Source organism: Suncus etruscus, chromosome 6 (genome assembly GCF_024139225.1).
Source record: "Suncus etruscus isolate mSunEtr1 chromosome 6, mSunEtr1.pri.cur, whole genome shotgun sequence".
In the NCBI taxonomy this organism is placed as follows: domain Eukaryota; kingdom Metazoa; phylum Chordata; class Mammalia; order Eulipotyphla; family Soricidae; genus Suncus; species Suncus etruscus.
The window spans coordinates 44,175,509-44,200,950 of record NC_064853.1 but is presented as its reverse complement, the minus strand read 5'-3'; the positions used below and the strand labels follow the sequence as shown (position 1 = coordinate 44,200,950).

At 47.7% G+C, this 25,442-nt stretch overlaps 1 protein-coding gene across 4 annotated transcripts in view; it reads right to left on the bottom strand.

The window, feature by feature from the left end:
• Positions 1 to 4,172: 4,172 nt before the first annotated feature.
• PHC2 (polyhomeotic homolog 2) overlaps positions 4,173 to 25,442 on the bottom strand; it is a 131,995-nt gene continuing 110,725 nt past the window's right edge. For all 4 annotated transcript variants that reach the window (XM_049774696.1, XM_049774699.1, XM_049774697.1 and 1 more), the window contains 6 exons: positions 12,476 to 12,678; positions 10,234 to 10,363; positions 8,974 to 9,088; positions 7,876 to 8,017; positions 6,218 to 6,494; positions 4,173 to 4,646 (listed from right to left, as the gene is read on the bottom strand). In XM_049774696.1, coding sequence (XP_049630653.1) covers positions 4,492 to 4,646; positions 6,218 to 6,494; positions 7,876 to 8,017; positions 8,974 to 9,088; positions 10,234 to 10,363; positions 12,476 to 12,678 — 1,022 coding nt within the window. In that variant the 3' untranslated portion in view covers positions 4,173 to 4,491. The remainder of the gene's footprint in view (positions 4,647 to 6,217; positions 6,495 to 7,875; positions 8,018 to 8,973; positions 9,089 to 10,233; positions 10,364 to 12,475; positions 12,679 to 25,442) is intronic.

Here is a 25,442-nt window from a genome sequence, read left to right as displayed (position 1 = left end):
TTGGAAAAACTGGTGAGACAGAAGCCTCCTCAGTTCATAGCCAGGGAGAAATGACGGGCTCCAGGTGATCCAGATAAAGTTCCTAGGGGGACAGAAACCAGCAGGTGCTGGGAATGGTATCTTCAGGAAAAAGCTAGTGTCGGGGACTATACCTCCAGGGCCAATCACCTGAAGAGGGTGGAGCAGAGTGGAGAAAGCTGTTCTGCTTGGCCCAGGGAGTCTGTGCCGTTATATAATACCCTACTTCTGCCTCAGAGGGCCTTGCACTCCTCTTCAGCTGTTCCCTGTGCAGGATCAGGGGTCAGGAATTGCCACCAGAGAAACTAAAGTCTCAGCCAGGTTATCTGATCAAGTTACTGATCACTGCAAAGGCCTTTATTGCCTCAATTAAAATGTTTAAATAAATCATTCAGGACAACAAGAAAAACCAATTAAGATAGTAATTATGGGGCCCAGAGAGATAGCACAGTGGCGTTTGCCTTGCAAGCAGCTGATCCAGGACCAAAGGTGGTTGGTTCGAATCCCGGTGTCCCATATGGTCCCCTGTGCCTCTCAGGAGCTATTTCTGAGCAGACAGCCAGGAGTAATCCCTGAGCACCGCCAGGTGTGACCCAAAAACCAAAAAAAAAAAAAAAAAAAAAAAAAAAAAGATAGTAATTATGGATAAAAAAAAAAAGATAGGGAACTGGAGAGATAGCACAGTGGTAAGGTGTTTGCCTTGCACGGGGCCAACACAGGACAGACCCCGGTTTAATTCCTGGTATCCCGTATGGTCCCTGGAGCTTGCCAGGAGTGATTTCTGAGCACAGAACCAAGAGTAACCTCTGAGTGCCGCTGGGTGTGATCCAAAAACAAAACAAAAAAGAGTAGTTATGGTGTTGTTCTGGCAACTTTAAGCTTTTCAGAGGACTCTGAAAGTACAGCTTTGTCATCTGTGAGAGCTCTGTGAAGTCTGTTTTGTGGATTGTACCAAGATTTACAATAGTATGAGAAATATGAATGGGAAGAGAATGAAAATGAAATGAACAGAATGTATCAGTAAGCAAAATTATTTATAAGAGGCTTAATCATCAAATGTGAATGGAAGCATTTCTTAAAACTGTAGGACCTTGGGCCGGAGAGAAAGCATGGAGGTAAGGCGTTTGCCTTTCATGCAGAAGGTCATTGGTTCGAATCCTGGCATCCCATATGGTCCCCTGAGCATGCCAGGAATAATTTCTGAGCGTGGAGCCAGGAGTAACCCCTGAGCGCTGCCAGGTGTGGACCCCCCCACCCCCCAAAATGTAGGACCTAGACTGAAGTGATTGTAGGGTGTTTATCTTGCACACAGCCGACCCAGGATGGGCCCAGTTCGATTCCCAGCACCCCATATGAGCCTGCCAGGAGTGATTTCTTTCTTGGGAGAGGGGTTGGAGTCATACCAGTTTGACGCTCAGGGGTTACTCCTGGCTTGGGGGGACCATATGGGAAACCGGGGGATTGAACCACCAGACACCTTACCTCTAGCACCACCTCTCCAACCCATAGGAGTGATTTCTGATCAAGAGTCAGGAGTAACCCGAGTGCCCCAAAACCAAACAACAAAAAACTGTAGGACCTAATCTGGGGGAAAAGGAAACAACCGTAGAAGGGTTAGAGATCTAGAGCAAAGGGTAGGGTGTGATAGGGTGCTTACCTTGGCACAGCTGACCAGTTTTGTGACCAGGCATTCCATTTGGTTGTCAGAGCCCACCAGAAATGACCCCTGAATGCAAAACCAGGAGTAAGCCCTGAGCATTGCCCAGTGTGGCCCCAAAACAAAAACAAAAACAAACAAACAAAAAACAGACGGCTGTAGAATTTTGTGTAGGATCAAATTTCAAAATCTTTTAGGAGACACTTTCAAATTTTCGAAGTTGAGCCCTTTCACACATTCAGGTGGGGCTTTGGCTTGGTCTTTGCATTCTGGAGACTCCATCCTCAGCACCAAATGATTCCTTGAGCATAGCTGAAAGGGATCCTTAAATACTGCCAGGTGTGGCTCAGAAAACAAAAAGAAAAGAAAAATGTGTAGGCTTGCAGAGAGCTATACAGAACACCTGCTCTCATGACCTACAGAGTAGCAGGGCTCCACGACCAATTTCCCAGGTCCTTCATGCCTACCTTTCTGAAACAGCTGCGAGCACCTTGGAACACCAGATCTTCCAGTGGCAGTTCCAATGAGCTTCTTGGGTCTTATATTTTAACAAGCCTTATCAGATCCGGTAGCAGCTAGATTGTTGAACAATCAAGCTTTTCAGTTCCTAACTCTCCCCTCCCTAAGTAACTTTTTCTCAACCACATCCCCTGAAACCACGTCTAAACACGTGTAGAAACATGTAGAATTCTTTTCTACACCTACAGAAGGCACCTGTGCTGATCCACTGACCTTCCCACTCCTGCAGCTGTCTAGACAAGATGCTGGAGCTGGAGGCTCCTTTTCTTATGCAGGGAATGTGACGCACAGGGCCACCCTCAGGGTACAGGCGGTACTGTTCCCAGGCACACACATGGCTTGACTCCCAGAGGCACCTGGTCAGCCCAGCACCATGGAATGTATACGCCTCACCCCCAACCCATCCGCTCCTACTCAGGCCCCACTCATGCATCCTTTGCTTAGCTCCTGGGTCTGGGTGCTTTTCCTCCTTTATTCAAGGCTGGGGGTTCCCTTCCTGGGCAGCGGTCGTGGATTCAACTTTATTTTGGGTGTGTGTGTATGTGCATATCCAGTGGTGCTCAGGAATCATTCATTCCTGGCAGAGCTCCAGGGATATGTGGTGCTGGGGATCAAATGGGAGCTGGCGGGCAGTGCATGAAGGATAAGAAGTGCCCTACTTACTGCTCCATTTCTCCAGCCCCACACCTTTTCTCTTGCAGAGCAGGGATCAAAACCAGTGCCTTACACGCGCAAAGCTAGGACTCTACTAGGTCACATTCCTGGCCTAATAACTTTACCTTTCAGCACCCAAACCTACCCAGTGAGCAGAGCAAAATGAAGCCATTCAAACGTGGGCAGGACAGTGGTGACTGTGGGAGTGGCGTGCTGGAAGGGACTGGCTTCTCTTCCCACAGTACAGATTCAGCACAGTGGATGGCAGGCAAGGAATCTTGAGATGGAGGCCTCTGGATTCTGCTGCTCCCTCGTCCTGGGTATGCTTGCCCTTTTAGGTGGCCAGCCCTCCCTCAGCCCTCCCCCCACAAATCCTGGGCATGCTAGCCCTTTTAAGATGGCCAGCACTCCCTCAATCCTGGGACCCTCTTCTGGGTGAAAGAAGGCCCAATAAACACAAGAATAAATTTTACAGTTTTATTTTTAAAAAACAAAAACAAAGGTTAAAAAAGTCCTTCATTTCCAACCCTGCTGGGGTGGGGTGGGTAACAAGTGGAGAACAGAACAAGCTGAGAAAGGTGCCCCTCTTCCTTGGGAGAGTAGAGTCCCTCTTTCCCTAGAACCCTGCATAGGCCAGAGCAAGTCAGACCTAGCCCTTCCTGCTGCCCTCTAGGGCCCCTCCCCTCACTGCTTGTGGATGGATCCAGGCCCGGCCCCAGGGTGGGCTTCTGTGATGCTGCTGGAGACAGCAGGGCAGTCAGGGGACTTCACAGTGCAGGGACGGGGCTTCGGAGACATGCTGACAAGTCTGGGAAGGAAAACCTCTCTGCTCTTGCCTCTGTGCTCTCACGGCCTTGTCCGTCAGTCCTTCCTACTCCCCACTCCCCTCCTGAGGCTGAGTGGAGTCCAGGACAAAGCACTAAGTGGCTGTTTGCTACAAAAGACCTGGAGATGCCAAGCGGCCCTGGGCCTGCCTCGCTGTGAGCCAGGCTCCAGTCAGTCACACAGTCACACACACAGCTTTAAGGCGTCTGGGCCAGCAGGCAGGCAGGCCCAGCTTCTCTCTCTCCACCTGCAAAGGGGAAGGGGGCGAACCCCTGGCTGCTCAGAAACAGGCTGAAGCGGGAGAAGCTGGCAACGGAAGTGAGTCGGGCCTGGAGAGAGGAGTGGGAGGAAGGCAGGCAAGGGCTTCCAAAGCCTCTCTCTAGGCCCAGCAGTTGCCCTCGGAAGTGACCCAACTCAAGGTTGGGGAGCCCTGACCATATACCCCCTGGGAAAATGGGGGGACAGAGAGAGAGAGAGAGAGAGAGAGAGAGAGAGAGAGAGAGAGAGAGAGAGAGAGAGAGAGAGAGAGAAAGAGAGTGGGGCTAGAGTATTGGGACTTTGGAGGAAGCCAGTGCTATCAATATGTACAAGCGTAAAGCCCCATCTTCTGCACCACCTGCCTCTCCCTCCCACAGGAAGGAAGGCCCCTGAGAGCCACAGGGCGAGGCTGCCTCACCTCCTTGCCACTGGGCATGCCCTGAGGGGGCAGCCCCTTTCCTCCTGCTATCCTATCAGCCTCTTCTCTGGGCCCCTCAGGAAAGTCTGTCTGGCTCTGCTCAGTGGGAATCGCCCTGGGCGAGGCACCTGCTGCCCAGGCCCTAGGAATCCTTGAGCATGCTGATGCGCGCATAGATCTTCAGGGCAGGCCCTAGCTTGATGTTCATGGCGCTCATCAGATGGTCCTCCTTGAGCAGCAGCAGGGCCTGCCCATCTATTTCCTGGGCACGGAATTCCTCTGCAATCTCCTGGCAGCCTAGAAGGAAGAACAGGCCAAAGACATGGTTAGCTGGTCAGAGCAGCCCCTGACACATCATCTCCCAGAGTCCTGCACATACACCGGAGAGGGGCTGAGGGGATCACTCCAGGGTCCAAAGCTTCTGGCTCCAGCTCAGGCACAGACCAGTTAAGACCTGCTGCCCTGAGTAAGCTGAGCTGCCCTAGGGTTGGAGAAGTATGGAGAAGCACAGGGCTCCCAGGCCCTACCTCCAAGATAGCTTTCACCTCAAATACTCATCATTGCAGGTTTGGTATACCCACAGCAGTGTAGGTGGTTACTTCCAGCATGATGTGTTAAGGGCTGGGATTGGATCTAGGGCTTTTTCTTTTTCGGTTTTGGGGCCACACCTGGCAATGCTTAGGGGTTAATACTAGTTCTGCATTCAGGAATTATTCCTGGCAGCATTTGGGGATGCCAAGGATCAAACCTGGGTTGGCCACATGCAAGGCAACTGCCTTTCCCACTATACTATCATGCTGGACATCCATGATTCTACAGGGTTCTAAAGCTGCTAAAGGCACTGCTTCAGCTTGAGAAGAAGCCCAATATATAGAAAGGCTCATCTTAAAAAGCTATTTTTGATAAGAACATTTTTTTGGTCTAATGAAGTGAATTGCAACAAGATTCATAGGAAGTCCACAAAGACTTTTTATGGCATGCCTCGCCCATGGGTCTTAACAGTGAGATTTCAGATATGGGATGGCATTAGTGGGGTTCAAGGCTGTTTTCAAAAGGAAAGGGTAGCCATGCTTCCTTTTCAGGCCCAATGAGGAGGGCTGACTGTGTGTCTGATCTGAAAGTGTGTCAATCATAGGTGGGCTCCAAGGTGTGATTCCACAAGGGCACAGTGGCGAGCACGTCTGTGTGAACTGGCTGCATCAGGAGCATAGGTGCTCTAAAGAGTCTTCTTGTTAATGGTCACTGGCTACGTGACAATTTTGTGGTGGGCACCTTGGAAGGAGCTTTTGGATGACTTAGTATCTATCATAATCTCAACTTCCCAAGACAGTGTGTGGCAAATTCCCTACTATAGCCAGTGTGACAACAAATTGTGAAAATGGAACTACTATGGACTAAATGCAAAAACAGTCTGTGACTCAAGTCTCCTGACCACTAGGACCCACCCTCTATCTGTAACAACTGTGGCTGCCATCAACCCTGCCCTGATTGGTGGCTGGAGGAAGCAGCAGTGGAGAGGTGTGAGGTTCTAATGAAAGTGACCGAGAATTATGGAAGGTTTTGCTCTCAAAGTTCTACATTCTAGCCCTTAAACCTCTTGTGCTTTTCCACACAGGAGAATGATGTCCAACTTCCATCTACCTCATGTATGTGTCTTTGCCCAACCTTCTCCTTGGTGCACACACTACATCTGGCAAAAGCATGTCAACTGTTACTCTAAGTTTTCTTTCATCTTTTGGCAGTGCCAGGGATTGAACCCAGGGCCTCAGATGCAAGGCCTGGGATCAACTGCAGAGCTACATCCTGGGTATTGAGGTCAAGTCACTGGGTCCCTCCCTCCTTCTTTTCCAAAACTTCCCAGGCCTTACCTGGCAGAGAGCGGATGAATTCATAGACATCTTCTACGTTCCACTTGGTGGGCTCACTTGGGAGGAAGTGGTGTCCCATGCCTACCAGGTCCCGCATGTGCATGTCAGGGAGCTCCAGATCCCGCTGGCCTTGTCGCCGGCGGGAGGTGGATGAGCTGGCTGAGATGGGTGACAGGGGTTCCTCATAGCTCGAATTATCTGAACAACGGCTGGAGTCTTCTTGGCTGTGTGTTAACTGCAAGGCAGCAGTAACTGAAAGGGGTACAGCACCTGCAGACTATGGGGGAGAGGAGAATCTTACTAAGGATTTGGAAAAAAATCAATGCAGCTGAGTGATGGGCAAAAGCAAGCCTGTCATTCCTTTTACTTGGCCCCTCACCACAATTGTAAGTCACTGAATTCCTAATCAGAATGTATTTTCCATTCTGTCTCTTTCATCATGACTAGACATGGCAGTGACCTATTTTGTATGTTATTTTTTCTTGCCATTTAAATTTAAAGCAGGTCTCTGGGTTTCAGAGGTGGCCTGTGTATGTTTTGAAACATATTTTCCATCAATTATTTTGTTGGTGGGGGAGATGTTTAAGCCACACCCAACAGTGCTCAAGGGCTACTCCTGGCTCAGTGTCAGAGGTTACTCCAGATAGTGCCTGGTAGGAATTGGGGGCAGCAGCAGGAAAGGAAGTCCCTTATCTCCAGCACTATTTCTCTATCTCTTCAGCCCTCAACAACTTTTTAAAGCAGTTGAGAACCAAAACATTAACAGCAGTAGCAAAATACACTTAAGGTTCTAAAATCTCACACTAGGCAGCCCTTAAGGCAGTTTTTGCATAGTGAAAGGCACTACCCCCTGGAGCGTGGGACTGAGGGTGGAAGTGATCAGTGCGTTGCTCTCTTAAAGAAGGCAGATTTCCAGGGCAGGCTTGCTGAAGAATTTTTTTTTTCCTGAAAAGGGGGCAGTAAACCAAGAAAATATGGGAATGGCTGCTTGAGGGTAAGTGAGAGCCATAGTGTACCACAGAGGTCCTGCACATCTTTGGCAAGAATTCCTGACACAGACAGGACACACAACTCTGTGCTCCAGGCTCAGGGAGACAGACAGCAAGAATCAAGGGAAGAGAAGATGGCCTTTTCTCCTATTGTCTAGGGCAGACAGGCAGAAAGGTACTAAGATAGCTCATCTCTTCATGGGGCTAGGCAGGGAAGTACCATTCCAGGGCCCCAGAAATCAAGGATACACCCATCGGGGAACACCCTAAGCATCTGGGTCTACATGGCTGTGTTAAAGCTTATGATTTGCCAGGGAGGTGATAGCACAGTGGTAGGGCATTTGCCTTAAAAGCAGCCAACCCAGGACAGACAGTGGTTCGAATCCCGGCATCCCATATTGTCCCCATAGCCTGCCAGGAGCGATTTCTGAGCACAGAGCCAGGAGTAACCCCTGAGCACTGCTGGGTGTGACCCAAAAACCAAAACTAACAAGCAAATAAAAATAAGACTCATGATTTAACAGTTGGACAGAAATGGAGTAATGAGATACCCTGAGCACATGGAGACCAGCCTGAGAGCACCACAGGGGCAAGGAATGTGTGCTGAGCCCCTCAGAGAGGGGATGCAGGAGTGGTGAGGACAGAGCTTTGGGCTCCCAGCCCACTCACCTGTTTCTTGGTGTCCTTGGTAAGTGTGGGCAGACTGGCTTTGCTGGCACGGCGGCGGTTGTGTGTTGTGGTTGCCGCCTTCTGCAGCTTACTTCGGTCAGAATGGAAAAGTCCCACTCGCTTGGTGCACCCCACATTGTACCTGCCAGAGCCAGGAAAATAAAGGAAGTCAGAGCAGCCAGAGGGTGTGCAGGCCCCCTGTAAAGTCCATGTATTCCTTCCAGTCCCGTGTCCGTCAGTGATGGAGGTCGTGACTGAGCCTCAGGCAGGCAAGGAGAGCTCTCTGAGGATCTCGTTAAGAGAACTAGTGCTTGTAAGGTAGTGGCTGCCACACTGTGGCTCATGGCTAGAACTCCCAACTGCACTGCTGTGCTAGAACCACCTTGTCCTGCTGGAAAGTAGCTTGGCAAACTCCACAAAGGTGTCCCAACTACCTCTGGCATGGTCTAACAGAATAGAGGCTGACAGTGGCGTTATTCTAGTTGGCACATGGGCCCCTCTGCGTGGGGGCTTGACTAGAGGTCAGGACTTCAAGGTCAGCTGCTCTTCTACCTTGGTATAAAGGACACGTAGGCCTTCAGCATCAGAGAAGTCTGAATTCCCCAACCGAGGACATCAGATACAATCACTTCTCCTTATGCCTTTGTTTCCTAGACTATGGCTGTACCCATCTCACAGAGGGATTCTCAACTAAATATGACACGTCTGTCAGCTGCCACCCATGTCACACTTTCTTTTAAGGTTTGGTGTATTCAACTCAGAGGGAACTCCTGTAGAGCCATAGCTACAGGTAGAGCTTAAGGGGATGGTGCCGCCATGGGCAGGACAAGGAAGGATTTTGGGGGGTGGCAAGACAGATTCCCCAGGGCTAAGGCCCCCAGATTTCTTTACTTGGACTCTGTGGTCCTCTTGAATGTGCTCAAAGTCATGTGGTAATTGGATCTGTAGGGACAAGGTGGCTGCTAATAGGTCACACCAACTATAGAAAGCTGGGAAAGCCATGAGGGCTGAGGTGGAGAGTCACTGGAGGTGCAGGACAGAAGTGTGGTTCTAAGAGAAGCGAAGGTGTCAGGCCTAAGGCTGAAGTCACTCACTCACCTCTTTGCACAAGCCATGGAACAGAAGCGCTTGGAGCGTTTGAACTTGTAGGCAAAGTCCACCCGACCACAGAGCTCACACTTGAGTTTGAGGGGAGTACCCTCCTCTTTGGATTCTGAAAAGCAAGAAAATTGGTAAACGGACAGTGAGCCTTTGTCATAGGATTGCTGTCATCCCCTCAGGGGGCCTCCCTGCTCTGTGCCCGCTTAGCTCTGTTCAGCTTAGAAACTGCCCAACTGAAAGGCCGAAATAGTGCAGGAGGAAAGGTGCTAGCCTTATCCTGGTTTATTCTCTAGCATAACATATGGCCCAAGCACTGCAAAGGTCACTACTGAGCACAGAATTAGGAACAACCTAATAGCCTGAGCATCGCTGGCACTGGGCGTGCTCTCCTTTCAAAAAAAAGAAAGAGGGGCTGGAGCGATAGCACAGCAGGTAGGTATTTGCCTTGCAAGAGGCCAACCCAGGCTTGATTCCTGGCATCCCCTATAGTCCCCTGAGCCTGCCAGGAGCTATTTCTAAGTGTAGAGCCAGGAGTAATCTCTAAGCATTGCCAGGTATGGTCCAAAAACCAAAAAGAAAAAATGGAAAATGCCTAACTATCATGATAATTTTGAAAGTTGTGGCCCTATCACTTCTCTTTTGGCTAAGATCAAATAAAAGTTGCGTTTCTTGTCTCTGCCCCAAGGTATTAGAGGGTGGCCAATGCCCCAAGGTATTAGAGGGTGGCCAATGTGCCTGGTTTTGTGACCAGTGTGTCCATTGTAATTCTGTGGAGCCTGAAGCAGACCTATCTTTACCACTCTAGGAGAGAACAGAAGGCTTTGAAGAGATTCCAGATCTGCAATTACACCAGTAAGGCAGAACCCAGAGCTCTAAGAGAAACCAAGGCCACAGACTGCACTGGGTCTAAGGCTTTGTAGCAGACACCAGATTGCAGTACCTGAGGCAATGAAGGTAGAGCCTACCAGCCCCAACTCACCCCTACAGTCACTTCTCAAGTCTGTCAAGGAGGACTAGCTCTTGAATTCAGGGACCTGGCTGAAGGTGGGGGAACCAACAGTCCCTTGAGGGTTGGCCTTTTCTAATAAGTTTTCTGGGGTGGGGACTGAGATGAGACCAGAGAAGATGCTGACTAGGCTGCCAGATCTACACATCCCTTGGCTCAGGAAGAAAAAATTATGTGGGCCTGCTTCTCCAGCCAGCCTTTTGCCCGTAGAGTCCTGTGAGGTGGCAGCATCTGGGGTTCAAGGCACTCACCTTGCAGATAGGGCTCCTCCATCTCGGAGTCAGTGGTGGTGGTGTGATCCTGCTGGGGAAGTTTCTCAGGCAAGAACCCCTGTGCATACTTCTTCTTGAGATTCCCCACCAGCAGGGACGAACGTCCCACCTGGAGGACGAAGGGACAGAGGGCCATGAGGCACAGCTAGTCGATGGTTCTTTGCTATTCAGCCTATTACAATCACATGTATAAAACACCTTAGCACAGAAGCCAGCCCCAAGTTCATTACTTCAGTGTGACCTGCTCCAGGCCTTCTTTTAACTAACTAGAGCACAATGCCAAATGGGCACCAAAGCACAAAGTACCCTGCACAGGGCGGCTTTAATTTAGGAACAATGGACAACTTGATGCTTAGGAAACCGGTCACTCTTCCCAGTGTCTGAGCCCAGAGTTCACTCATCATAGAAGGAAGAGCTGGGCTGGGCACGCACATGTGTGCCACCCTCAGCAGCCAGCTTCTGACTTTGCATTGTTCTTCACCTTCTCCTGTGCTCTAGGCTGTCTTAGAGGAGAGGTGAACATGGGCTTCAGATAGAACAAATGCCCTCTGGTTGCCAGGATGCCAGGGATGATTTAATCCCTGTGACATTGCTCTGCTGGCCCTGCTCAGGCAGCCCAGTGGCTGAACTAGGTACAGGGCTTGATTGTGGTGGGGTCTAGGGCAGGAAGTTAAAGAGACCTTTCGTGGTTGCCTGGAGAAGGATTCAATTTTAAACATCCTGTGAAATGATAGAGTACCAAACACGCCAGGAATTAATGTCATGTGCTTTTATGGCATCCTGGTCTAACAAGGCCCTCCCAGTTAAGGTGGGAAGGGAGGTTGACAGGCCAGAGCTATTCAGTTAAGATGCTACAGGTGGATTTCAGGCAGTTAGCATTGAATGGCCTCTGGAGAAAAGAACAAGAATCTACTTGTCTCCCCCACCCCCTTTTTTTTTTTTCGGGGGCACACCTGGTGATGCTCAGGGGTTACTTCAGGCTATGTGCTCAGAAATCGCTCCTGGCTTGGGGGACCATATGGGACAGTGGGGATCGAACCAAAGCCCATCCTAGGTCAGCCCTGTGCAAGGCAAACACCCTACCGCTGCTCTATTGCTCTGGCCTGTCCTCTTTGGTTTTGATGCCACACCTGCCACTCTTGGAGGGCTCAGGGGACCATACATAATGCTTGAGACTGAACCCACGTCAACTGTGTGCAATGCAAATGCCATACTCGCTGTGCTATCTCTCCAGCCCCAAGAATCTATTTGTCTTTGGCATTTTTGTGTTTTTATTTTGGGGGCCACACCTAGCAGTGCTCAGGGGTTACTCCTGGCTTTGTATTCAGATATCACTCCTGGCAGGCTCTGGGGACCATAGGGGATGCCGGGAATTGAACCAGGGTTGGCCACGTGCAAGGCAAACAACCTGCCCACTGTGCTATCACTCTGGCCCTCTTCAGCATTTTTGAAGAAGTTAGTTCCTCAATCTCTGTGGATGACACTTACAGAGACTTCTGCTAACTAGTCAAACCATTTGTGGATGCCAAGAATAAGCAAAAGGCATATGGCATCTCATGAATATAGTGAGCCTGAAATGGCTAGGAGGCTACACCTGGCTCTGGCCTTTTTCCACACTGCAAGAATCTGTTAGGGGTCATGTCTTGATAAACCCATCTCTTGGCTCCTTCATATATCCATAGGATCTGATGCTTAACTGGAGACACTTGGCTCCTTTCCAAAGTGTCCCCTGACTCTCAATATTCCCCTTCTAAGTTTCTGTCTATCCCCAGAAAAGCAGTTGCAGGCTGAACCCCTTTTTTCTTCATTTCCGACATCCCTGGAAAATCTGTTCTACAGATTCCTTTTGTTCTAATGAGCCAAAGTTCTGCCACTGAGGTTGTGGTTATCTTCAAGTCAGATATGTGTTTTCATTTCCCAGAATCTATCATCTTGCCCCAAACACCCCAATGTGAACCCATTTCTGACTAAGGAATCACACATGCACAGATAGGAAAAGCACAAACTGTGCCAACCTTCTAGTTGTGGGAGGACAATTCTAACTGACCCCTGCCACAATCCTAGAAAGAAGACAGTCCTGACATCCTGGAGGGCAAAATTAACAAAGAAAGAGCAAACGGATCACATTTTTGGAAATTTTACATGGAAATGTAAAATAGTCTAATACACATCCAAAATATACTTAAAAAAAAAAAAAGAGGGGAAAAGAAGTAGTCCGTACCGGGAAAGGCTCCGCCCCCTCCTGGATCACAAACCCTTCGATAACATGCGTCAGGATTTGGGGTTTCACAATGGCCTGTGGTGGTTTATTCTCACCATTCTGGGGGGCAGTGCCGGTGATGCTGGAGGCAGAGTTTCCGTTCCCTGAGGTCATGCCGGGGCTGCTGAGGTCGGTCAGTGCATGAACAATGCCCTGCCCTGTTTCTGTATAAAGGAAGCAGGAAAACACAGGCAGGGCAGTCAGAACCAGTGTCCAGGCTAGAAGGGACTCCATGCTCATGTGCTCTGCTGTGTGGAGCTGAACAAGTACAGACCATGCAGGTCTGTTTCAATGACCTGCTTATACAGGTTTAGTTTGTGTGGTCACCCGCCCTTCAACTATCTCAGCTCAGCAACAGTGGAGCCCACCAGTGAGCTGTATGTTTTGTCCCCCAACTGGGCTTATGACAATTCAGTGAACAGTTCTTTTCTTGGTGTCAGGGACTGGACTCAGGGCCTCACACAGGTAAATGCATGCTCACCTGGGAACTCTATCCCAGCCTGATAAGAAAGTTTAACCAGGTTAAACAGACGAGACATTAAGACCTTGATCCATAGCAAGCTGCACAATTAACACATCAAGTGCAAAAATATATCAAGGTGATATTTACAACGAAGATAAAAGGCTGAACTAGGTACAGGGCTTAAGTGTGGTGGGGTCTAGGGCAGGAAGTTAAAAAGAGACCTTTCGTGGTTGCCTGGAGAAGGATTCAATTTTAAACATCCTGTGAAATGATAGAGTACTGAACACGCCAGGAATTAATGTCATGAAACCTGAGGGACAAGCCCCAACGTCAACATGGCCCTGCTGAACCAACAAACAGAAGTGATTGCATTGATTTTTTTTTTTTTTTGGCCACAACCATTTGATGCTCAGGGGTTACTCCTGGCTAAACACTCAGAAATTGCCCCTGGCTTGGGGGGACCATATGGGACGCTGGGGGATCGAACCTCAGTCCTTCCTTGGCTAGCGCTTGCAAGGCAGACACCTTACCTCTAGCACCACCTCACCGGCCCCGAGGTGATTGCATTGAGACACAGAGGCTGTCCACCAAAGAAGCCGGTGGACAGGGCTGCAGGCTCTCCGGGAACTGCTGCTCTGGTGATCCCTCCCACCCCACCCATCAGGCCTGCTGCAATTCTCAGTTCCGTGCCCACTCCAGTGCTGAGCTGGATGCCCACCCTGTCCCCTCTAGCTTAGCACACCTCATCCCATCCCCTCATGGGCACCATCCATATACTATCCTTCCATGAGCACTGTCTTAAGCTCTCCAGAGACCACAAGCCTTGAAAGGCCCAAAAGAACTTTCTGAAAGGCACTTGGTCCCCATTAGAGTAATTGGAGGGATACTTTACTATAATTTGTAGTTTATTAGAGTAAACGGGGAATATTTTAAAAGAGTCTTAATTAGAAGCACCATCGTCTATAAAAACAAAACCTTTTTGTTTGATTCTGGAGGCCATATCCAGTAGTACTTGGGGGTCACTACACTACAGTCAGTGCTCAGGAGACCATGTGGTCTCAAGGGCCAAACCAAGAGTTCCCTTATGTGTTCCATGTTTGGAGATGTGAGCCATCTACTTGGCATTTAACAAACACACATTTAAAGCAGAGAAACTGGATTTGATGATTATATAACTCAGCCCTTCTATGGATTAACGAAAAAATTTCTTCAGTTCACAAACAGATCTTTATGCTCCCTGCCCCCAAAATGTCCATATTTCCCCCCAAATGATGATAAAGATTTTTTTCTTAAAGAAAAATTTTTATGAGCTGTAGAGAATACAACTGGTAGGGAGCTTGTCTTGCACACAGCTGATCTGGGTTCAAGCTCCGGCATCTCACATGGTCAATCCACTAAGCCTTGCCATGTGTGTGGATTCCCAGAACAGAATCAGAGGTAACTCCTGAGCATCACTGTATGTGCCACCCAAAAAAGAGAATTTTTGCAACTTGCTGGTATAATTATGATGTAAGAGATGTTCAGTCCTGAAGCTTACTATGGCTGAATTAGGGAGGTCTGACACTGAAGGTGGCATATATCATAGCCTTTTTCTGGGGGGGGGGGTTGGGGGCACACTCAGTTTACACAGCAGCACTCGGCTCTGTGCTCAGAAATCACTCCTGAAAGGCTTGAGGGACCACATGGGACGTCAGAGATTGAACCTGGATCTGTCCTGGGTGTGTCATGTGAAGGCAAATGCCCTATTGCTGTGATATCATTCTAGACCCATAGCCAATTCTTTTATCACAAAAATGTATCCTGGGGCCTGAGAGACAGCTCAATAGGCTAAGTGCATGCTTTGTGTGCAGAAGGCCCAGGTTCAACCCCTGGCACCATATGACCCGCTGAGCAGCACTGGGAGTGGCCCTGAGTACAGATCCAGAATAGCTTTCAAGTATAGCCAGGTATGACCCAAAACAAAAAGATGCCCCTCCCCTCCAAAAAAGAAAACCCAACAGGAAAATATTTGTTTCCAAGTTTACTGAGTATTAGACTATTAAGGAGCAATAGTCTAAGGAGTAAAAACATTTTTATCTTATTTTATTTGGGGTGAGGGATTGGGTCATACCCAAGAGCGCTCAGGGGTTACTCCTGGTTCTATGCTCAGAAATCACACCTGGCAGGCTCGGGGGACCATATGGATGCTGGGATTCGAACCACTGTCCTTCTGCATGCAAGGCAAACAGCCTTCCTCCATGTTATCTCTCCGGCCCCACATTTTTATTTCTTAATACTCTGATTAAACTATGAATAAACTATTTGGTGGTGAGATTTGGGATTTTTAAATGGCATGAGAGCATCTTCATAGCAAATAAACTTTTAGGGAGAAATGTGATTAAGAGAGAAAAGGAAATGTGCTCAAGAGAGTATGGGCTTCTCCAAAGAGGAAAAACTTTGGGAAGCAAAAGGAAGGACTTCTACACTTCGCAGCAGGTGATTCCAGAGGGAGTGCCTCATTAAAAGATTAAAAAAATATTATTAAAGGAGAAAAAAAGGGGCCGGAGCAGTGAACGAACCGTCATTCGGTTTCCCAGCATCCCATATGGTCCCCCAAGTCAGGAGCGATTTCTGAGCACAAAGCCAGGAGTGTCACTGAGTGTGACCCCAAAACCCCTCAAAATAAAGTGGGGAGAGAAAGGTTTGTTCATTTTGGCAGGCCACATTTGGTAGTGTTCAGGGCTTACTCCTGGGTCCACACTTAAGATATCACTGGCAGTGCTTGATACTGGGGGATAATTTGGGGTAATATGGACTAAATCTGGGTCATCTGCATGCAAGGCAAGAACCCTACATGCTGTTCAATCACTGCAGCTCAGAATATCTTCTTTTGTTGTTGTGCAGGGGCCACATCTGGGAGTGCTCAGGGATTAGTTCTAGTGGGCTCAGGGGACTCTATGCCAAAGATGGAATCTGGGTCAGCTGAGTGCAAGGCCCTCATTAAGCTTTATGAAAAGTCTTTAACTGGGGCTAAAGAGACAGTTCATAGAACTCCCACCCTTTCATGATAATACTAGATTATTCTCCATTGTAAGTCAGGGAGCATGTTACAGAAAGACAGGCATCCAAGGGGTGGGGGATTGTACTTTATGAATATACGATGGTTTACAGCTGTTTTATTTTGCAATCATCTTATAGGCTACTATGTCATTATTTGCTTCAGTAACAAAGGAGTTTGGGCTATTTCTGAAATGACCGAACACAATCTCACCCTCTGTGAAGCTCACAGAGATTAATTTAATCTGTTTCCTGTTCTCCCACAGTTTTGTGGCCTACTAGAAGAAAAGCAGTTCTAACAGTAAAACCTGCAAACACTACTATGCAAGCCTGAGGTCAGCATATAGACAAAGTACTATCTATCTTTTAGTTCTTCCTTATTCCATTTTTCCCAGTAGTCCCTATTTTTGGTTTGGGGCCACACATGGTGATGCTCAGGGAAGTTCACCAGCCTTTGCCCTCAGGAATTACTCCTGGTGGTGTTCAAGGGTCAAGGATGCAATGTAGACATCCTATCCATCTTGAGGCTAAGTGCTGCTGAAAATTCTCAAAGGCCTTAAGTACCTTAGGAGATCAGGGACTAGGGCACCCAGAGGTGTGGGTGGTCATGGGCTGGTGATGGCTGAAGTCAAATAGTCTTAACTGAAGCTGATCACCAGGGGCCAAGTATAGAGCTCTGAATAAACTAAAGCAGCACAGAAAGCAGCACATGTTCTGGGGAAATCGTAACATCAAAGTTATCTCACAGTCTAGACTGCTTCTCAGTTCTGATCTCATCTCTGGGCTCTGGCAGAAACAGAAACAGCTCCCCAAGGATCCCTCTCCAAATAGTGGCCTCCAATAGGAAGAACACCTAGAAGCCCTGTCTGGGACATGAGGCTTTGAGGCTGGCCATCTCTGCTAGGAAGAAGGGGTTTCTCTGGCATGGTACAGTCCTTATCACCTTTAAATCTAGCCCCACATCCCCAGGATAGACACTGAATGCCAGTGCAGCTTTAACCATGGCACCCACAGTCTGTGTTCACTGCACACATAGCAAGAATGGGCCTCTGGAGTGCTGAGACAAACAACTAACACCAACTCGGATCAGCAAGTCAGTGTCTAAGGCAACAGGGCGATGCCTGGCTACAAGCAGAAGGGAATATTTCTGGGTTATAAAGAAGAGTAAGGGCCACTCATTCCAGGACCCGATTTTTCAGCAGAAGGGACACTGAGTATGAAGTCTACCCTGAGGCCAGAGGTGATTCCTCTGGGCTGTGGCAACCTTTAATGCCCTGGCTTTTCTGACTGGAAAAGCAGAGTGTGACCTCTAGTGGTCAGATTGGGAGATGTTTAGAAAAACGGGACTCCTTGTACTGCGCTAGCCTTGCATGCAGTTCACCCGATTTCAATCTCTGGGTCCCATATGGTCGTTGGAGTCTGCCAGGAGATAGCTCTGAGCATAGAGCCAGAAGTAAACTCTGAGAACCACTGGGTGTGGCCCAAAAACCAAAACCAAAAAAAAAAAAGAAAAAGAAAAAGAAAACAAAACTAAAACAGCTGCTGCATCCAAGGTTTTGACTGAAGCTTTAGGCTGGGATGTGCCTTGGTGCTTGCGATCATTTCAGGTGGCCTGGTCACTCATTCTATTCACCCCTGACCCAGGGGGGCCTTGGAAGCCTTGACTTGAGAATAAGCAGGGTGAGCAGAGAACTCCTCCTACCGCCAGCATGGCTGATACCTTTCTCTAACGACTCTTGCTTAGCTGTGGCAGGGGTAAGAGAGCACTAAAGGGGCTAACGAGGAACTTAAGGGAGCAGGTAACACGACAAATTACTAGAAGCAAGTCTGGCAAGACACATGTCAAGGCAAGGCTGTCTAGCCTTCACACAGCTGAATGCAGGCTCCTGGCTCTGAAGTCATGTTCAGTGTCCTTGGCCTAGCAGACGCAGTCATGCGGCCAAGGACCGATGACAGCAGGATTCCTCGAGAGCAAGTCCGAGCAGAGCACTGCAAGGGAGGCTGGACTCCACATCCGGAGGCTGAGAATCGCAACAAAAATGCCTGCTCTGAGGTGGGGGGGGGGGCACACCCTGTTCTACTCAGTCCTAATGATGCAAGTGCTACTCAAAGGGTGGGTGGGCATTACTGCAAATGCATCCCTTTGTTAGCTTCCCTGCCCCAGCTACCCAGGAGAAAAATAAATGTGAGAACCAGACAAAGGACAAGAGAGGTGAAAAGGGGAGGGCAGGACAAACTGGGCTCTAAGTGGGGTTCCCCTTCCCAGAGCTTAGTCACTGGAGACTCATTCAGTTAATCTTTCGAATGCAAGTTCACATTCTGCTGGGTGTGGGGCATGCTTTCTTCCAAGCTCAAGGGCAGATGGGTGGGAGTGGAGAGGACTTTTGAGACCCTGGACACTGGCACAGAGGTTACAGGATCCTAAGTCTAGCACTATCATTCTCCAGACTAGGAAGAAGGGTGCTGCATGGTTTAAAAAGTACACTTGAGAGTTAGGCCAGAATTAATCCCATTCAGTGACAAACAGTAACATTGAAAGTACTAAAGCAGCTCTTTCTTCGTTTTGTTTTTGGGACACACCTGGTGGTGCTCAGAGGTTACTCCAAGGTCTGTGCTCAGAAATCACCCCTGAAGGCTCAGGGGACCATATGGAATGCCGGGAATCAAACCCAGGTCCGTCCAGGGCAAGGCAAATACCCTACCTCTGTGCTATTGCTCTGGCACACAGGAGCTCTAGAGGGTGAGGAAACTGCAGGCCCTATCCCAACTGGGTCCCAGGTATAGGTAAGCAAGAGAAGCCCCAAACCAGACTTTAGTTCAGGAACAGGCTGCAGGGACCCCTAATCCCCTCTGCAGCATCTCCTCAGGCTGCTCGCTGAGGACAAAACACAAAGGCAGCCTGCATTGAAGGACTTCCCCAGAGCAGGCAGGAAGTGGTAGGGAATCGAAGGACCCCTTTGGAACACTCTGCAGAGCAGGATGGCAAGCTTTTTCAGGAGCAGTGCGTGAGACCCTAAGCTGCCAGGGATTCCTGCTGGGGAGCTGGACAGGAGAATAAAAGGGAGGCTGAGCCAGGTGGCCACAGACCTGCCCTGGGGGTTTCTAAAACATCAACTGGGAGGAATGTGGGGGAACCTCTTGGTGTTCCCGGGCAGCCATTACCATACAGCTGACTTTCATGCCATCTCTTAGGACATAGGCAGAGGGCTGCCCTCCAGACTCACCCTAGTTTGAGTGTACATGAGATGAATTGCAAACAGCTGAATGTTTTCCAAGCTGCCACTCTCAACTCAGAAGGAAGGAAGGAATCAATGATGAGAACAGTGACCCCCTCTCCCCCTTGAGCTCTGGACAGCGGGCGCTATGGGGATTTCTAAGCAGCTGCGAGAACTGATTCCTAGCCTGAGGCAGAGCTAGTCAGTAGCACCGAGGGCTGCCCATGTGGAATGAGCAGACTGACTGTGGGGAGCCTTTAAAAGAAGACCTGCTTATAGCAGGGCTTTGCTGAGGTCAGAACCGCTGGCCAGTCCCACATCCCACTTTTCACACAGAAAACATCTGAAACCAATTGGAAGTTGGAAAGGTAGTACATAGGGCAGGGCACATGCTTCTAACATTTGATCTTCAGCACCCTAGTCCCTGAGTTCCACAGGAATGATCCCAAAGAGCTGGGAATAAGCCTGAGCACTTCTGGGTGTAGCCCCCAACCAAAGGGCAATAGCATAGCAGAGAGAGCTTGCCTCGCATGCAGCTGGCTTGGTTTCAATCTCCAGTATCCATATGGCTTCTGAGCCCACTGGGGTAATTCCTGAGCGAAGAACCTGAGTAGTAATCCCTGAGTATCACTGGGTGTATCCCCCAAACCAGACCAAAATAAAACAAAACAAGAAACCAATGAAGGGGCCAGAAAGATTGCATAGCATGGTAGGGCATTTGCCTTGCATGTGATAGACTTGGGTTTAATCCCCAACATCCCATATGATTGCTCTGAGCCTACCAAGAGTAATTTCTGAGTACAGAGGCAGGAGTACCCCTGACTGCTGCAGGGTGTGGCCCAAATTCTCCCTCAAAAAAGAAACCAATAGGAGAGGCTCAAGATCACAGGAGATTAGGGGCTGGAGAGATGGCGCTAGAGGTAAGGAGTCTGCCTTGCAAGCGCTAGCCTAAGACCGACCATGGTTGGATCCCCCGGCATCCCATATGGTCCCCCCAAGCCAGGGGCGATTTCTGAGTGCTTAACCAGGAGTAACTCCTGAGTGTCAAACAGGTGTGGCCACCAAAAACAAAAACAAAACAAAAGATCATAGGAGATTAAAGCAAAGTAGGAGAGGGCTTCATCTCCATGTTCCACCCCTAGTATCTGTGTAACTTGAAGCACTTGATACTCGGTCTGAGCCTTAATTTCTCCATCTATAAAACTCTGAGAACCATACACTGCCCATATCTGCTCAGTGACACTGAATAATAGATTTTAATTAGGTAAATACCTGTGACAGGTTATACTTAGAAGCTATGCTACAAGACAGTTAAGACTCTGAGATCAGGAGCCAGAGATAATACATAAAAGTGCTTGCCCTACACACAGATGACCCTGGTTTGATCCCTGACATAGCATATAGTTCCCCAAGTCTGTCAGAGTGATCCCTAAGTGTTATGTTACACCTTATTTTACCTAAAACAAAGATCATCTCTGTTTCCTTTGTATGTTTTTTATTTTTTTGGGAGGGGTCAAACCCGGCAGTACTCAGGGGTTACTCCTAGCTCTGCACTCAGAAATCACTCCTGGTAGGCTCGGGGGACCATATGGGATGCTGGGATTCGAACCATTGTCCTTCTGCATGCAAGGCAAACACCTTACCTCCATGCTATCTCTCTGGCCCTCCTTTGTATGCTTGTATACAACTTGAATTTACCCCAAAACAGAGACTGTCTTACTTATAAAACTGGGTGAGAGGTGCTCAGGATAGCCTGAACTATCTCTCCCTACAGCCCAACCCAGGGGTGGTCTCTATACTCAAAAAAAACAGCAGTTCTGGCAGGCAGCTTGGTGGAGATATGAAGTAGAAGACTGCCAGACTATATGTGTTTCACCCTCAGCCTGGTCTGGATTATTTTATGCATGACCCTGCTCTAGACTCATTCACTGGGGTTGGAGATATGGTGCGTGGGGTGATTTTACACCTAAGCAGTCAATGGCAGGAATAAGATTGGGGGGAAAAAAGAGGAGGGGGAAATTGCAACAACTCTGGCTTAAATCCTAGTTTCTAATTTTGAGCAACTCACTCCATCTCTCAATTTTCATGCCCATAAAATAGGGACAGCCACTTTATGTCTTTTAAGGCTGTGGTGAGATTAAATCAGCTAGCACTGGTGCAAGCAGGGAATAGGTCAGAGGGCTAATACCCCCCAAACTGGAAACCACCTTAATCTCTCTCCATCACACTCTCCCAGAGCCAGTTCCCACTGGGCAGGCTACTAGCACTAGTATGGCTGTCATGCATGCTGCTCACCAGCAGCCAAGGGCATCCTGTCCTCACACCCCCAAGGTCAGTTGTCAGGAAGAAATAATACCTCCAACATTGGACAATGGGCAGGATACAGCAGAAATGTGGTTACGTTCAGGACAGAAACACTTCAATTCACCTTCAATCGTGATTAATCAAAGGACAAGACAAGCACCAGATTTACTTTCTCTATAGCACCTTCACAAAGAAAGAGGATTGGGGAGTTTTAGAAAGCGTGCAGAAGAACTCCAGAAGCCAAAGAAGGAGATTAAAACCTTGTAACAAATGAAAAAAACAAACACTTTACTTGAGACTGGTAAATTTATAGAAACTTGGAATGTTAAGAGAACTTTAGCTTGTGAAGTCAGTTATAAAAGGCTGAAATAAAATCACGGAAGATGAACTTTCAACAGTTGCCTAATAAGTCTAGATATGCTTAGTGAATTCCCTAATTATTTTCTGGTCAACAGTAAGAAAAGACAGTCAGGGTGGCCAATTTAATGCTTATTATATTTATTTGCCAACTGCAGTAGATCACTAGTATTCTTGGAAAGTTTGCAGGGGAAGAGGATAGAGAATGTTTTCTTGTCTATATCCTGGGCTAGATAATACTTACCTTGCAATCAATCCTCCTGATAATGTCTACTCTTGAAAAACATTATGCTCTTCCTGTAACTACTATCTGAGCTTTCCATCAATCATCCTACTTTGTTACTATCAACTGACAGATTAATACTGATTACTGCAGGTGGGGAAATGTGGACTTAACTTTTTTTTTATGAGTGATGTAGGTTGGGTCATATTCGGTGGTGCTCAGGGCTTACTCATGGCTCTGTGCCCAGGAATCAACCCTGGAAGTACTATGGAGACCACATGCAGTGTCAGGGACCAAACTGGGGATAGCCTCATGTAAGGCAAGCCCTGTAACCCCAATCTCTGACCACTGGACTTAATTTTTTTGATTTTGTTTAGTTTTTAGGCCACACCTAGCAGCACTCAGGGGATTACTCCTGGCTCTGCTCAGAAATCACTCCTGGCAGGTTCAGGGGACCATATGGGATACCGGGAATTGAATCTGGTGGGTCCCAGGTCAGCCATGTGCAAGGCAAGTGCCCTTTTACTGTGCTATTGCTCCAGCCTCTGGACTTAACTTTTTTGGGAGGGGGACAGGAAGGTATATCCAATAATGCTTGATGTCCAACCCAAAGATGCTGGGGTGAGGGTGTAGGGCCACGCAGAGCCAGGAGATCAAACCTGTGCTCTCATATGCATAAAATGTACTCTAGTCTTTGAACCTTCTTCCTTGCCTGAATTTAATTTTTTAAAAAGTATTTGGGCAACATAATATTTTAAAATGTAATTTTTTTTGACAATTTAAAACTGTCTTATAAGGGCAGGAGCAATAACACAGCGGTAAGGCATTTGCCTTACACACAACCAACACAGGAAAGGCAGTGGTTTGAATCCCGACATTCCACATGGTCCCCTGTGCCTGCTGGGGTGATTTCTGAGTACAAAGCCAGGAATAACCCGAGCGCCGCCAGTGTGACCCAAAAACCTGGGGGAAAAAACCAATAAACTGTCTTATAATTGTGTAGATTTAGGCCAAATATGGATGGCTCAAATATGCTAAAGATATCAGTAACTAGGGATAATTATAAGGTATTTGAGACATAACGGCCATGCAGCTAGGTTTTTAAAAATAACGCAGCAGTCATGAACTCTCATTTTCTTGCCAACAGTTTCAATACCTAGTATTAGGCCTGGTTCTCCTGACTTCCTGGGGAAGAACTTGTTGTGATGTGGCATCTAAGAGACATTACTTCTCAATAAATAAATAAATAAATAAATAAATAAATAAATAAATAAATAAATAAATAAATAAATGCTATAATAAATTTTACTGCTAAAAAGGAAACCAAAACACAGACACTTGCTTTAAAAAGTTCTAATTACAAACTGAGGGCCTCTTTCAACATCTGGGTTCATCTCAGAATACTAGTAATCCTGTTTAACAGCATCATTTCTTTGGCAGATGTAGAAAGAATATTCACTTCTTTGTTATCTAAACTAGAAGAAATCATTTGAAATTAAAATAGAAAAGCACATCTTTTCTCACTATACTTTCAAAGGGCGAAAAAATGCTATTAATAGCTGAGGATTCTGGTCTATGAGCCTCACTTATAACAACAATTAAAGTACCAATATATGCTGTTTCTTACTATTCTTTATCCTCAAAAAAGAAATCAGGGGTCAGAGTGATAGCAGTGGGTAGGGCATATGCTTGGCATGCAGCTGACCCAGGTTTGATCTCCAACATCCCATAAGGTCACCCAGTCCTGCCAGGAGTGACTTCTGAGTTCAGAGTCAGGAGGAGTAACTTCTGAGTGGCAGTTGAGTGTGGCCCCCACCCTCCCCCCAATCAATTTTACTAAAAGGCCAAAGATAGTACAGTGGTAGGGCACATGCTGTGAAAACAGCCTAGTCTCATGACATCATAATTGTCCTGAGCAGTGCCAGGGTCACTCCAGAGCACAGGCCAGGAATATCCCCATAATATTACAGGATGTGACTCCCCCAAATAAATCATTCTTAATTGTATTTCTCTGATGGTAGAGATAAACCCAGGATCTTATACACGATGCTATCAGTCTACAACTGAGCTATTACATTGCAAATTGCAAACTCTTGATTCACAGCAAAACAGTCCATTTCTGCAGCTTGTTTTTATTTTTAGATAGCACCATCTGGCTCTGCACTCAGGAATTACTCCTGGTAATGCTCAGGGGTTCATATGGGATTCTGGGGATGAAACCTGGGTAGGCTGCGTGCAAAGCAAGTGAGTGCCCTACCTGCTGTACTACTGTTTTGGTTCAAACATTGCAGTTTCTGGGGTTTTTGTTGCTGTTGTTTGAGGGCCACACCCAATGGCACTCAGTGATCTCTCCTGGTGGAGCTCAAGGGGCCGTATGAGGTGGCAGGGATCAAACCTGGGTTGGTTGCATGTAAGGCCAGCACTCTAACCTTTGCACTGTCTCTCTCTCACCCCAAGACTTAATTTTTTGGGGTGATGGTGGTGGGGTTCCACACCCAACAGTACTCAGGGCTCTGAGTTCAGGTGTCTCTCCTGACAGGCCCGAGGGACCATACAGAATACCAGAAATCAAACCTGGATGCATGCGAAGCAAACATCTTCTCCACTGTACTACTGTTCTGCGGGTCCCTTGCACTTTTCTTTGTATTTTTTGGTTAGAGGGCCATAGCTGGCAATGCTCAGAAGTGTTTGAAGAACCATATGGGATGCCAGTAATTGAACCTGGGTTGGCAATGTGCAAGGGTAATACCTTATTCTTGCAAGGTAAAGACCCTACTCTTGCTGTATTATCTCTCCAGTGGCTCCCCCAAACTAGTCCATTTCTTTCTTTTTTTTTTTTTTTTTTTTGGTTTTTGGGCCACACCCGGTGACGCTCAGGGGTTACTCCTGGCTATGCGCTCAGAAGTCGCTCCTGGCTTGGGGGACCATATGGGATGCCGGGGGATCGAACCGCGGTCCGTCTCCTAGGCTAGCGCAGGTAAGGCAGGCACCTTACCTCGAGCGCCACCGCCCGGCCCCACTAGTCCATTTCTTGAGTATGAAAATTATACTCTACTTTTGTTACTGATGGCAGGGGATACATAATCTAAGAATGCTGTCTTGGATAAGAAGTGATCATTTCCTAACAATTTTTAAAATGCCAGAAAGTTGAATGAAGATGACTTGCTTCGGAGTCTCTTTTTAATCAGCATAAAGGTGAAGCTAGCAATTCACACTGAATTTAAGTCAATCAACACAGAAATGAAAATCAACATCTATTTGAGCTAATAATTCAAGGATTCTTCAACAGGAATATTTTAATTCTGGAAAACATTCAAACAGAACTGTTTG